General features: G+C 45.2%; 1 protein-coding gene across 3 annotated transcripts; it reads right to left on the bottom strand.

Annotated features, from left to right (window-relative positions):
* Positions 1-4,522: 4,522 nt before the first annotated feature.
* LOC103067116 (uncharacterized) lies at positions 4,523-14,197 on the bottom strand. 3 transcript variants are annotated; one of them, XM_088151291.1, is made up of 6 exons: positions 13,562-14,197; positions 12,491-13,068; positions 12,124-12,208; positions 11,908-11,990; positions 10,625-10,751; positions 4,526-7,894 (listed from the first exon to the last, which is right to left on the bottom strand). In XM_088151291.1, exons 2-6 carry the CDS (start codon positions 13,016-13,018, stop codon positions 6,126-6,128), a joined length of 2,592 nt encoding a protein of 863 aa, XP_088007417.1. In that variant the 5' UTR covers positions 13,019-13,068; positions 13,562-14,197; the 3' UTR covers positions 4,526-6,125. The 3 variants fall into 3 exon arrangements, with proteins under 3 accessions (XP_007440656.2, XP_088007417.1, XP_025030419.1); XM_025174651.2 differs by having other exon boundaries at positions 4,527-7,894; positions 13,544-14,197; XM_007440594.4 differs by having other exon boundaries at positions 4,523-7,891; positions 12,491-14,197.

The raw sequence follows: 14,197 nt of genomic DNA, 5'->3' as shown, positions 1-14,197 counted from the left end.
TCTACTGACTTCTTTCAGCTTCTCTCCCCCAAATACCTTGAACTTCATCTTTCCATCTTTAACTTGGCATGGGGGTGCACTTCTCCAGTCAGAGATGGTGTGCAATCAGGGGAACTTCTAGACTCTCAGCTCCTGCTCAAAGAGCAGGTGGCAGCCATGGCCAGGAGGCTTTTGCACAGGTTCATCTTGTGCACCAGTTGTGCCCATTCCTGAACTGGAAGTCCTTGCTCATGGTGATTCACGCCTTGGTCACTTCCCGGTTGGATTACTGTAACACACTCTACATGAGGCTGCCCCTGAAGAGCACTCAGCTGTCGGTGGTCCAGAATGCAGCAGCCCAGGAAGTTTTCAGCACTTGTTATGCCCACATAGCAGCACTGCTCCGCAAGTTGCACTGGCTCCCAGTAGGCTTCTGGGTGCAAATCAAGGTGCTGGTCTTCACCTATAAAGCCCGCCATGGCATAGGGCCAGGCTACTTGCAGGACCACCTTTCTTCTATTGTTTCTACATGTCCCACCAGATCTGTTAGAGAAGACCTACTTCAGGTCCCTTTGAGTAAACAATTTCATCTTGTTGGTCCCTAGAGTCATGCCTTCTCAGTGGTGGAACTTGCCCTGTGGAACAGCATCCCCCTGAAGGTTTGGATGGCCCCAACTCTATTAGCCTTTGAAAGGAATTGAGGACGTGGTTCCCCCCGATATTTGGGTCAGGGTGGGAATGAGCTCTATTATGGGTGGTTAATAGTTAATAGTTTATCCCTGGGCATGGGGTGGGTAGGTTGGGGGGAGGGTTAATCTTGTAATCCACCCAGAGTCACCTGTGTGAGATGGGTAACTATATAAATGATATAAATTGTGGTGATAAATATAAATCTCTTCTCTTCTCTTTTTATAAATTTTAATTATGTATTTATTTTTAATTGTTGTAAACCACCCAGAGTCCCCCATTGGGGAGAGATGGGCGGGGACAAGTCTGCTAAATAAAAATGCTAAATAAAAATAATGCTAAATAAAAATATAAATACATAAACAAACTCCAACTTGTAGCAATCACTTTTGCCCCAATTCCCTAGCACCTTCAACCCATAGAACAATTCTTTGTTCCCTGATAGCTGACTTGTTTCTTCTTCTACCTTCTGAAAAATGGAATGATCAGCAAGAGGGTTTAGAAATCTGTTGGGATCTCCAACTCTTAGCTGGGTTAAGTCTTCCAGCAAATAATAGGACAGTCGATGCCTCCATTTGCCTATATAACATCCTCCTGAGATTTTGGTGAGATGATTGAGAAAGGCAGGTCCTTTGCTTGGGCAGAAGGCCTAGAAGTACTAGGATGGCATCACCACTCTTTCTTCCTCCTTTTAACCTTTCCTAGATGGTTCCAACAGGACTTTTATGTCATGGATGGGGAAAATGGAGCACAACACTGAGATACAAAACAGAAGGGTAGATGGCCTGTTGAGAAGTCCCTGTTTTTGTTGGGTTTATCTCAGTGACCACTGTTGGTTTTTTTTTTTTTTGCTTTTTTAATGGTTTTGTGTTATTAGCCATCTAGAGTCACATTCGTGAGATAGGCAACCATATAAATCAACCAAATAAATACATAAACTAACCCACCCCAAGGGTTAGTTAGTTAGTTAGTTAGACATTAATATCAGTCCCTTGCCATGGACAGATCATGCCCTCTTGGCCATGGAATTCTGACTGCATGGAGATAGAGTCTATTTGATTGGCCCACCCAGGCAATTGATGGACCCAATGCAGTTTCAGAGGGAATTCTTCCTGAAGCTCTGGCACATGGTTCAGCTGAGGCCTTGGGTGGTTTGGAATGAACACACTGCAGGAGCCTTGGAGCAAATTTCACCTGTGCAGATTCTCTGTGATTGTGGATCCCACAGAGCTCCTTTGTTCATCATGGAGCTTCAAGAGATGAAGCAGCAAAAGAGATACCTAGAGTACCACTGGCAAAGGACAAAGAGTGAAAACAACCAAACCCAGGTTAGAGACTTCATTAGGACTTACCTTGTGGCAATAAGAGCAGTAAAACAAGCTGTTTTCCACTCTTACTGTGGCCTCAGACAGCTGGTCATCATCCCTATTTTGGGTGACCAGGTCTCTTCCAGATAAGGAGGAGCTGTGGGAGCCCTTGCAGGGCCACTGTGAGGAATATTCTGAGTTTGCCAGTCACTGAACTTTGCTTAGAGTTGGAGTCCAGCTGGGCAGATCCTATGGAAGTGCCCAAGGCTCATCCGAGTTCAGTTATCTGGGAAGAATTTCAACTGGTCTATCCTGAGGAAGTGGACAGGATCTTCATGGCTGTGAGTTTGGCCATCTGTGCTCTGGACCTGTGCCCTGCCTGGTTACGGCCTCCCAAGAAGTGGTATGAGATTGGGTCCAAATAGTGGTTAATGGCTCCTTGCTGGATGGGGTCCTGCCTTGAGGGAGGTGGTAGTGCACCCCCTTCCTAAGATGCACTCCTTGGACCCAACAGCGCTTGACAACTTGTCTCCAGTCTCCAACCTTCCCCTTCTAGGGGAGTTTGTAGAGAAGGTGGTAGGCAGTCAGCTTCAGAGGGCTCCAGCTGGTCCAGAATGCGGCCACGCAAGCAATTTTTGGGGCCCAAAGGACCCATATAACACCTTTGCTCCGTAAGCTGCATTGGGTACCGGTTTGCTTCCAGGTCCAATTCAAGGTGTTGGTTATCACCTTTAAAGCCCTACATGGCATGGGGCCAGGCTACCTGAAGGACCACCTTGCCCCCACGATCTCAACCCGTTCCACCCGATCTCACAGAGAGGGCATGCTTTGGATCCCCGTGGTAAAAGAACTTCGTTTAGTGGGATCCAGAAGGCGAGCCTTCTCTGCTGTGGCCCCCGCCCTCTGGAACATCTTGCCCCCGGAGGTGAAACAGGCCCCCTCACTCCAGGCCTTTTGGAGGGATTTGAAGACCTGGCTCTGCCATCTGGCCTGGGGCGGGGAGGGAGGATATCAGAAATGGGGTTGGCTGGCCCCTTAGTGGCCTGGTGTGGCCTCCATCGGCCTCTTGGATTTTTTAGCTTTTTTATTTTTTAATGCTTGGTTTTTATAACTTTTAATTGTATTTATGTTTTAGTGTGTTGTAAGCCGCCCAGAGTCCCCCATTGTGGGGAGATGGGCGGGGACAAGTTGAAGGAAGGAAGGAAGGAAGGAAGGAAGGAAGGAAGGAAGGAAGGAAGGAAGGAAGGAAGGAAGGAAGGAAGGAAGGAAGGAAGGAAGGAAGGAAGGAAGGAAGGAAGGAAGGAAGGGAGGGAGGGAGGGAGGGAGGGAGGGAGGGAGGGAGGGAGGGAGGGACCAGGTGATCTGAGGAGCCATCTTGCCCCCATTATATCAGCCCGCTCCACTCAATCCAGCAGAAGGGACATGTTGCAGACCCCACCAGTCAAGGAATTTCGGCTGGCAGGGTTTAGGAAGAGTGCCTTTTCTGCTGTGCCCCCGACCCTGTGGAACAACTTACCACCTGAGGTGCAGTGCACCCCTACTCTCATGGCCTTCAGGAAGTGTGTGAAATCTGGGCTATGCCAGATGGCCCGGAGGCCTCAGGGGGATCACATTGCTGGACTTGGTTCTTGGGGTAATTGATTTTGCCCTCTCATCATCTTGAATGTTAGTCTTTTTATGTATATAGTCTTTTATATAGTATTATTTCTTAGCAAATTTATTATCAAAATTTATATTTTTAATGTTTTTAATGTTTTAGTTGTGAGCCGCCCTTGGTCACCCTCTGGAGGAAATGGGCAGCATATTAATTAATGGACCTTTTTTAGTCTGGTTTTAGACTGGGTTACGGTATCAAGACAGTGTTACTTACATTTGTGGGTGTCTTCTGGAGGGCTCAGGTTGAGGGTCCTCTTTGATTTCTCAGTGGCTTTCAATACCATCAACCATGGCATGCTTCTGGATTAGCTTCAGGAGTTGGGAGTGGGGGGGTTGCTTTGCCAGTTCCAGTCAGTTGAGAAAGGAGAGGTGCAACCCTAGGCCTCTCTTGTGCTGGGTGCCTTGGGGTTTGGGTCTCTCACTGCTCCTTTTTAATATCTACATGAAACAGCTGGGCAAGGTCATTTGGTGGCATGGGACACAGTATCATCAGTATGCTGATAATAACCATCCCAGCTAAGCCAGCAATGCCATTCAGATGCTCCAGTGCCTGAAGGCTGTGAGGGTTTGGATGGGGAAAGACCAGCTCCAACTCAACCCCAGCAAGGAGGAGTTTACTGGTACAACTGTTGGGTTTCAGCTTTCTTAAGAGGAACCGAGAACAATAGAAAACAAAGAATTTTTATAGACAATTTGCATCCTAGTGCTGGTTACTCCTGGATCTCTCATTCATTACTGTTTTTAGAAACATAGGAGAAATAAATCCAACTGGTAAGTGTAATTGTCAGGAACAGCAGTGCTATTGGGAAGTATCACCAATATTAGCAAAGAACTTGTTGACTCTGGAGGAACACTGACCAGATTAGACGTATGACTCCAATCTTCCATGGAACATTGTGGTTCCTGCCTGGATTATATTGTTCTCTCCCTGTCATTTCTCATTTCATCCTGCCTGTCTAGTCTAAAGGAGCAAAGTTGTCTATTTCCCTCCTTATCCCTCACGTCTGTAATGGTCCATGCTGAAAGGCAGAGGGGTGCAAGATGAGGTGTGCGGGCATTGCTATGCCATGGCAATCAGGAAACCACCAAAACGGAGGGAAAAATTGGGGTACACCACCTTGATTCATTTGACAATTAGACGGCCTGACACTGCTTGTTCATTGGTTACATTTATGTTCTATTTTTCCTTCAGGAGCTGAAGGTGCTATACAGAGTTATCAACTCCCGTTTTTCCCACATCGCCGTTGGTGAGGCTGGCCCAAGAAATGAGTGACTGGCCAAAAATCACTGTGTGATATTCCATGGCTGAGAGTGGATTTGAACCTGGGTCTCCCCGGTTCTAGTCCAAGACTTATACCACCACAGGACCATGGCTGGCCATTAAGCAGATGATGCAGTCCACTAACCAGCCCATGAATGCCATTGGAGCTCTACTGTGACCTGTGTTAAGGATTACCTGTGAATAATATTGCTCAGATCTATGCCTGCCAAGCTTGATAAACTCCAGACAGAACTGTACCTAAGTATCCAGCGCTTCATCTAATAACACCCATCTGAGCAAGTGTCATGGCTTGTCTCACGAGGAACTGGAGAAGGTCCTTGGATATCACCTCCAAAGAATTCATCCTAGTAACACTGTTTCTCATTCTTCTTTTTAAATACAATAAAATATGAAAAATCAAAGGAAAAATAAGAAAATTATAGAATTATGACTTCTGCCCTTCCTTTCTTTTGATCAGTTACTCTTTCCCATTCCTCTTACTTTATAATTCCCTTCCCCTTCCTTTTTAACCCCAAATCCATAAATCATCAATCCAATCACTTCTTCTTTCAACAAAAAGTCCATATAAGATTTCTAGTCTTTCAAAAAGGATTTTGTCATTCTTTTTTCTCTGACCAAACTGGACAGCTTCGCCATTTCCACAATCCTAGTAAGAGTTTCTGGGAGTTGTTTCTGTAGCAGGTGGAGTTCCCCCACTACCCTTTTCTAATTCAGAGACAACACAATGGCTTCTTCTGCTGTCTCTTCCCTTCTTTTTTCTACTGTGGTCTTAGTATTCAAATGCAGCTCTCATCCTAGATTAATCACCCCTAGGAGTGAAATAACTTCCATTTCTGTTTATTCTCTGATGTGAAATTGACATTTCTGAACTTTGATGTTGGAGAAGATTCCTGAGAATACTGTGGACAGCCAAGAAAACCAACCAATGGATCATCAAACAAGCCAACCCAAAGTTCTCACTCAAAGCACAAATGACCAGGTTCAAATATTCCTACTTCGGACACATTACGCGAAGACCCAGCTCTCTGGAAAAGGCTCTAATGCTGGGAAAGGTGGAAGAGAAGAGGATGACCAGCAGCAAGGTAGATGGACTCGGTGACAACAGCAACGGAAGCATTGTTAGAAGATCTGAAAGATCAGGTTAGGGATAGATCGTCATGGAGAAAATCTATTTTTGGGTCCCTAAGAATCACCACTGACATGACACAACGTATTCACTCAACCTGTTGTGAAGTAAAATGACTGCTTTGAGATAAGGTCTTTGCAAATTCCATACATTTATATGAATTCACCCTCATATGGATCCTTCTATGAGAACTAAGGTTGCTGCTCCATCTGAAGCACTTTCCACACTCCATGCATTTATAGGGTTTCTCTACTATATGGATTCTTTTATGAGATGAAAGAGAACTGCTCTCACTGAAGGTCTTTCCACACTCCATGCATTTATATGGTTTCTCTTTTGAGTGGGTCCTTCTATGGGAAGAAAGGTTGCCACTTCTCCTGAAGCTCTTTCCACATTCTACACATTTATATGGTTTCTCCCCCGTGTGGATCCTTTTATGGCAGGCAAGATTACTGCTCCACCTAAAGGCCTTTCCACACTCCATGCATTTATATGGTTTTTCTACTATATGAATTCTTTTATGGGAAGTAAGCGAACTTGAATCACTAAAATTCTTTCCACATTCTGTGCACCTAAATGGTTTCTCCCCTGTGTGTAACCTTTTATGGCAAGTAAGGGATCTGCTCATACTAAAGGTCTTTCCACATTCCAGACATTTATAGGGTTTCTCCCCTGTGTGGAACCTTGAATGGGAAGTAAGATTACTGCTCCACTTAAAGCTCTTTCCACACTCCATGCACTGATACGGTTTCTCGACTATGTGAATTCTTTTATGGGAAAATAGGTCACTGCTCCGACTGAAGCTCTTCCCACACTCCACGCACTTATATGGTTTCTCTCCTGAGTGGATCCGTTTATGAGAAGTAAGGGAACTGTTCTGACTGAAACGCTTCCCACACTCCACACACTGATACGGTTTCTCCCCTGAATGGATCCTTTTATGAGAAGTAAGAGAACTTTTCATACTGAAGCTCTTTCCACAGTCCATACATTTATAAGCTTTCTCCCCAGTGTGGATCCTTTTATGGGAAATAAGGGAACTGGAATCTGTGAAGCTCTTTCCACAGTTTATACATCCATATGGTTTCTCTCCTGTATGGATCCTTTTATGGGATGTAAGGGAACTGTTCAAACTGAAGCTCTTTCCGCACACTATGCAGTTATATGGTTTCTCTCCTGTGTGGATTCTCTTATGGGAAGTGAGGGAACTGCTCTGGCTGAAACCTTTTCCACATTCCATGCATATATATGGCTTCTCCCCTGTATGAATTCTTTTATGGGAAGTGAGGGACCCATATTCTCGGAAACTCTTTTCACATTGGATGCATTTGTATGGTTTCTCCCCCGTGTGGATTCTTTTATGGGAAATAAGGGATCCAATCTGACAGAAGTTTCTTCCACAGTGCATACATTTATATGGTTTCTCCCCCGTGTGGATCCTTTTATGGGCGGTAAAAGCAGGTCTCCACCTGAAGCTTTTTCCACATTCCATGCATTGATATCGGGTTTTTTCCATGTCAAGTCTTTCATGTAAAGAAAAACTAAAAATTGTCTTGTATTCAGACTGTTGATCTTTAGGGAGGGCTCTGCCGCATTCACTGAAATCTAATGTATCTTCAAATATTGTCCTGCTCTTCATTAAATTTGTTCCCAGTAGTTTTCCTCTGGGGTCTTGTGGGGCAAATAAATCTTGAACTTGAGTACCCTGGAAAGGGTTGCTTGCCTTCTTCCCATTTTGGGAAGGATTTCTTTCATTCTTTTTTGGTTCCATTTCATTGGCAAGTGCCTCTTTTATCGCTTTCAGAGTGACTGTTCGGACTGGTTTCTTGTCCTTCTCCTGTTCTCGCCCACTGGCTCCTCGAGAGAAAAAGAATAAAAATTGGCTCAAGAAAGGAAACAATCTAATCATTTTAATTTAATTTAATGTGTTCGATTTGTTATAGCTGCCCACTCTATTAGACTTTGGGCAGCTTAAAAAATCCAGAAACAACAAAACAATTTAAAACAGTTAAACACACGTACACAGGCAGCTTGGACTAAAACAACCAAAACAATAAACCGTAGACATAGGAAAAGGGCTCTACAAATACTTCAATAAACCCATTCACCCCAGGCCTGGGAATAGAGCCAGGTTTTAGGGGCTTTTCAGGACCCTAGCAGAGTGGGCGCCATTTGTATCTGTGGGGGGATGCTGTTCCAGAGGGCAGGGGCAGCAAGAGAGGAGGTTTTAGATGTAATAGCCACCCCCCTCCCGGTCTCAGCTGCTGCAAAGAGATCAAAAGACAGGATGTGACCGGGCTTCCAGGTGAGCATGGAAGCCAGCTCCGCCTCCGAGTTCACCCTCATTCTTGAATGAAAGAAAAAAATAAGTATAAGAACTAAGAATTAGAAACGAACAGCAAAAAGCTAAATAGGAATTTAATTTAAGAAAGATATAAAAGGGGCCAGAAAAATTTGGAACCTTAGAACTTTTGCTAAAAGATTGGGGGGGGGGAATAAATTAATAAGTAATACTTTCATGGGAATACCATTTTGCTTAGTCCGTCAAACTAACAATAGAGATTTGAGCCTTTATGATTTCAGAAATTAGACACTAGAGGGGACTAAAGACTCCAGGCAGGAAATCTGCCTCTCATTTTTTAATTAAAGAGTAAGCATTGGATTGTACAAAATGACAGACAATGCTGTGAAATTTGAGTAATTTCAAGATACTTTTGAAGAATGGGGGCAAAGACTTGTAGGTACAATGGCAGAAATAATGTTTACTTATATGAATGTATTATTTACTAAAGAAGAAAGCAAAATTGTCAAAGAAAATGCTTTGAAAGACCTACAGGATGAAGAGATGAAACAAGTTCATGAGATCTACTAGAAAACAAAGAAATTGTGAATTATAAGATAGAGACAGCAGCCAAAGTGGAAATACAAATGACAAGGCAAGTTAATGACTTGGACAACAACTTCTTGATAGATTTACAAAAGAGGGTTGCTAAAGCCTTGAAGCAACTTCAGAGATGGGAGAAAGAAAGGAAGATCAAAACCTACAACATCACTTCAACGGATCAAAGACTAAGACTGTTAGAAGCAAAAGCGGGGAATTTAAAGCTGATTTGTTTGACCAGGGTTAAAACAAAATATAACTTTATCAAAAGTTCTGGAACCCCTTTACAGGTAGTCCTCACGACAATTTGGACCACAATTTCTGTCACTATGCAATGTAGTTGTAAAATGCAACCGCATTGCTTAGCGATGGCAATCCCTGCAGTCCCAGTTGCCAGTGTTAATTGACTCCCATGGTTGTTAGGCAAGGCAACTTCCTGCCAGCTTCCCACAACCAAAGTCAGTGGGGAAGCCAGCAGGAAGTTGCAAGTCCCAATGCAGCAGGCAGGTAAGTGGCTGCTGCGGGTGGGGGAAGGAGTGAGGGGGTGCAGGGGGGTTCAGGGAGGGTCGGGAAGGGTGCATGAGGGTAAGAGGGGGTGCACAAAGCACCATGCAAGTGGGGGAGGGTGCGCAAGAGGCATCATGTTGGGGAGGATGCACAAAGTGCGCGAGAGATGCTGGATATATATGGATGTAACCTTATAAGGGGGGAAGAAATATTAAGTTTGCCTGTACTTGTGATGAAGATCAGAAGTCACCTCTTTAACTATTTCTCTTTTCTTTTTTCTTTAATCTCTTTTTCTCTTTCTTTCCTTGTATTTTCTATTATTTTTCTTTTCATTTTCTCTTTTTTTAATTTGGTTTGTATTATCTTTTATTATTTTTAAAACTTTCAGTAAGAATTATTTTTTAAAAAGGTAGGATGTGACAGTGAATTTATCGACAACATTCTTCCAACGTTTCTCCAGTATTCCTAAATGCTCTTCTGCTCGCCAAAACAAAACATCTGATCCAATGTTTATTAATGTTAGACTATTGATGGGATAATGACAAGTTCATATGTATAAAATTATTCAGATTGTGTACAAATGGAAGATTTCTATTTTAGAAATAATAGAAAACCTTCAACCATCAATTTCTGTTAAAAAAAAAAACAAGGCACCTCTGGTTGTTCTTACTGTTCTCTCTACAAATTGTTATGATGCCCTTGAACCAAATCTCAGCAGAGGTCAGACTGAAGAAGGAAGGAAGGAAGGGAAAATTTATTTCAGGGCTTCCCAGAGGGACATTTCAAGTGGAAAGCAGAGCTAACAAAATCTTGTTTCCTACTTATCTTTCCTTACTCCCCTGGACTATCTGCCATTTCCTATTCATTCTCCTCTTACACAACCACATTGCTGCAGAGAAATAAATCCAGAATTCATCTATTAACCTTTAATCACACATTTGCACAGAGAAAAGCTGCAACGTTTGGCCCAGAAATATGAGAATTACAAAGGAACACATCAATGAAAAAGGAGGAGGGCCAGGAATGAGACAGCTGCACTGGGAAAACACCAATGGTTCATGGGGCAAGCCTTACTTCAAGCAGGAGAAGACCAGGTCCTCTCCTTCATCCAGTCAGAAGAGAAAGTCTGGTATCTCTTCACAAAAAATAGCTGTTTACATTTGAGCACAAGCATCTGAGAGCCAAGGAAGGGCCCTTACCCAAAAAGGCCACATTTCCAGCATTCTCCAGCATGACTTCCATATGCAGGGCTTTTTGGTAGGGGTCCAACTGAGACCACTCCTCCTTGGAGAAATATACCGCCACCTCCTCAAAGCACACAACACCCTGGAAAATGGAAAAGTGGATTCCCTATTAACAGAGAGGTCACAAAAGATGCTTTCTCCCTTCAAACACAAATCCCAGGACCAGAGACCAGCAAAAGATAATATGGGTGTGTAAGAAGGGAAAGGTGCCCTCAGGGTCGAACCAGCTCCTTCTCAGAGGTCCTTCAGTTCTGAGATAACCACGACTGAGGGTGAAAAGGGGCCAGTTAGGTCTCCTTGCAGCCACACCTCTTCGTTACCAACCACTTCCCCACCAGCCCTCTGGAGAACCAGGAGAGGATTGAAGGGGACATCCTCACCCCACCCAGTTCTAGGTCAAGACTGAAGGGAACCCCAGCAAAACTTTGGGAGTCAGGACCTCCATCTAGCAGAGGCGGAGTCTAGAAGGCCACCACTCAATTCCATAATTTAAAACAAAAGCAACTTTACTGAAGATGCCAAAAGAAAAGGTTACACACACACACACACACACACACACACACACAGAGCAGTTACAAAGAGATAAAATATAAAAAACTGTAATGCAATTCTAACTACAGCCAAACAATTCAATTTCCAGCCTTGTTGGGGGTCACCCCCTCCTCCAGGGCTCCATCCAACACCCAAAAGACTCCCAAAACTCTTTCTACTCAAAACCTGATGGAACCCCTTTCTCGTCCTTTATTGGCTCTCGGGAGTGAGGACTACCTCTGGGCCCATAAGGCTGGCTTGTTCTTTAAAGTGCCAGCTGCTCCCCCTATGCTAGCAATAGACAATATGGGCATCTACTATAATCAGCCCATGTGATTGAGCCAATCTGCACAATGCAAGTTATTTGGAAAGATGCAAATGTTATCTTTGAAGTGAATAAACAGAAGGGTGGCTCCATTTTTTTAAAGTCTTGCTGTGTATTTGCTAGTTTTACTCTTATCTGGAAAGAGTGATTTAAACTAGGTATTGTAAACTACCTTATGCATGAGAAGAAAGAATTTCTCAGTGTAGATGTTTTACTCCATCATATATTCCAGAAGTACGCTGAATGTGACTCATCAGTGAGTCCCCAACTGTGAGCCCCCAATTCCCCTTTTCATTTACAAAAAGATTCTACATTGAACCCCAAGACGTAACTGGAGGCCTCCATATGGTCCTCGCATCTTCTCTGATATTTCTCTTCCTACCTGAGCTGAGGGTTCAGCCACTCGTTCAGCTCCACCAGAAAAAGGAGATGGTCCTACAAGTGCCAATGATGTTGTCCTATCCCCTGGGAGAGAAACAGTGGTGAAAACATGATTTTCATGATTAATAAAAGGGAACTACTGTACACACAAAGATGCAAAGAATGCAAGCAGACATCTTTGTGGAACTTCATACTGCTTGAAAAGATCTTCTCATACCTGCTGAGATGTCCTGACCCGGCTCTTCCTTAGCTAGATTCCTCCTTCCCTTGGGATATTCAGCAATTGCCGTCAAGAAGCTCACCTGGACATGACAAGGAGCAAATAGGTTAAGAAGCAGGATATAAGAAGCACGCTGCCCTACGTTTGGCACCACCTTAGGTCCACCAGCGGGAATGGGAGGGAACCACAGAATACCTGCCTCAAATACATTCTCTGGAAAGAGCAATGGAACCATTTACCTAAAGAGTTAATTAATCATCTCTTTCTATTATTGATGCTGTAACGTTCCAGAAAGGAAGTGCACAAAAAATCCAATTTTTTTTTTTTTAATTTAAAAATCTCTTTCATGATGGAGTTCTCTCACCTGCTCCTTCTGCTCCTCTGCCTGGCTCAGGAAGAAGCCTTCCGCCAGGGCTACCGCCTGGGAGCTGGTCTCCGCTCCACACTCCCGCACCCAGTGCTCCACTTCCATAGGCAGGAAGGCCAGGAACAGCTCGAGGGTCACCAGGTCTAGCATCTGTGTCTTTGTGTGTCTTTCTGGCTGCAGCCATTGAAGGCAAAGCTGGTGGAGGTGGCTACAAATCTCTCGGGGGCCCTTGGCATCTTGGTAGTAGACATTCCTGAAGGGCCAGCACTGGACCTCTGAACAGATGCTTTCCTCCTCCAGGATCTTCTGTCCAGTTCTTGCCCAGATCTCCCCACAGCTCCCAGGCTGAACAGCAGAAGGGCCTTCTCCAGTTCCCTCACTTGCTACGGGTTGTGTCTCCATTCTTTCTCGGTCCTGCAACGCAACTCCAAACAGGGCCGAGGAGTCTTCCGGACCTCCAAATGTCTTTTCATTCCCAGGCCCTGAACTGCACCAAGAGGCCCTGGACAAGTTTTTCAGGGCCATTCAGCCCTCTTTGAGGTAAAAAGCTACAAGGTGCTTCCAGTTTACGTTATCTGAGGTAGGGGGAAAAAAGAAAATTTATGGAGGTCTGCAGGAAATGAGTTTAATCAACTATTATAAGAGAAATCTTTCTAAAGCTGGGCCAGGTTAGGGAAGAGGGAGCAGGCTTCTTATCAGGCAGATATGTGCATCTGGTGAGAAAAGGCAGGACTTCAGGATTGAGTCCCATCAAGGCTGAAGAAATACAGGTAGGGGAATTCTGGATCTATTTTTTATGAACATCCAACACAACAACTGGGAGTTGCTGGGGGTTGGCTGGCACAGACGTTTAATACAGTTTAATAAATGATTACTACTATTATTATGTCCTTCTATTCAAGGCTGCAGAACTATGCTCTCTCTCTCAGCACCCACTAAAGCCACAACATGGGTTAACAAATCCGTCTCTGGGTTCACAGAAAACCAAAGGAACTACATCAAAGCTGAATAGACCTTGCTTCACACACACACACACACACACACACACACCCGACAGATGCCGCTTGCCTGCAGAGGACCCAATCCCCTATTTTAGCCGGGTCGTGAGGACGCAGCCCTGAGCCCCTTATGCGCCTCCTTCCTTGCAAAAGATTGGTTCATTCTTGCGTGATTTTTGCAAGGTCACCCCCTCCCCTTTCCCAGGAAATGCAAGGGAGAAGCCCCCCCCCCGCATCCCCTCCTTCCTTCCTGGGGATCCCGGGCTTTTTCCCGGGGCTGCAGCTTTGCACGCGCAGGAGACGGAGGCGCGCCGAAGCTGCGCTCGCGCCAGACCCTCCTGCAGCGCTCCGCCGCCGGGGGCTCGGGGGGGGGAGGACAGCGTTCTGGGGAGGCGGGGCTTCTGCAGAGGCCCCGCCCTTCCGGCCCTCCCCTGGAAAACCCCACGCGAGGGGGAAGACAGACGCTCCCCTGGGAATCGCGAGGCGCTTGCGCGGTTCTCGCCGCCTGGCAGTGGGAGCCGCTCGGTGGATTGCAAGAGAGGGGAGAAGGGCGCCTTTTCCGGGGGGAAGGCAGAGTCCGGGCAGGGGAACGGGGCCCGGGAGAGGCCCCCCCGGCAGGAACTCTTTGCAAAAGACCCTCGCGCTCCCAGCCTCGCTTCCCGCAGTTCTTCTGCCAAGCCAGGGGTTGCAGACGCCTCCGTGGGCT

The sequence above is a fragment of the Python bivittatus genome, unplaced genomic scaffold (genome assembly GCF_059951505.1).
Source record: "Python bivittatus isolate LINGU-HERP-01145 unplaced genomic scaffold, Pbiv_v1 ctg000650_np1212, whole genome shotgun sequence".
NCBI lineage: Eukaryota > Metazoa > Chordata > Lepidosauria > Squamata > Pythonidae > Python > Python bivittatus.
Note: the sequence above shows the minus strand (reverse complement) of the source record. Positions and strands in the feature narration are given on the sequence as shown.

Bases quoted from the DNA above. Each gene is read 5' to 3' on its own strand.
- LOC103067116 (XM_088151291.1), bottom strand. From the start codon at position 13,018: ATGGCCCTGAAAAACTTGTCCAGGGCCTCTTGGTGCAGTTCAGGGCCT. The intron at 10,752-11,907 runs GTAGGAAGAGAA...TCCATTTTCCAG, and splicing joins TGGCTGAACCCTCAGCTCAG to GGTGTTGTGTGCTTTGAGGA. The intron at 7,895-10,624 runs GTAAGGGCCCTT...TTTTCTCTCGAG, and splicing joins TGGAAATGTGGCCTTTTTGG to GAGCCAGTGGGCGAGAACAG.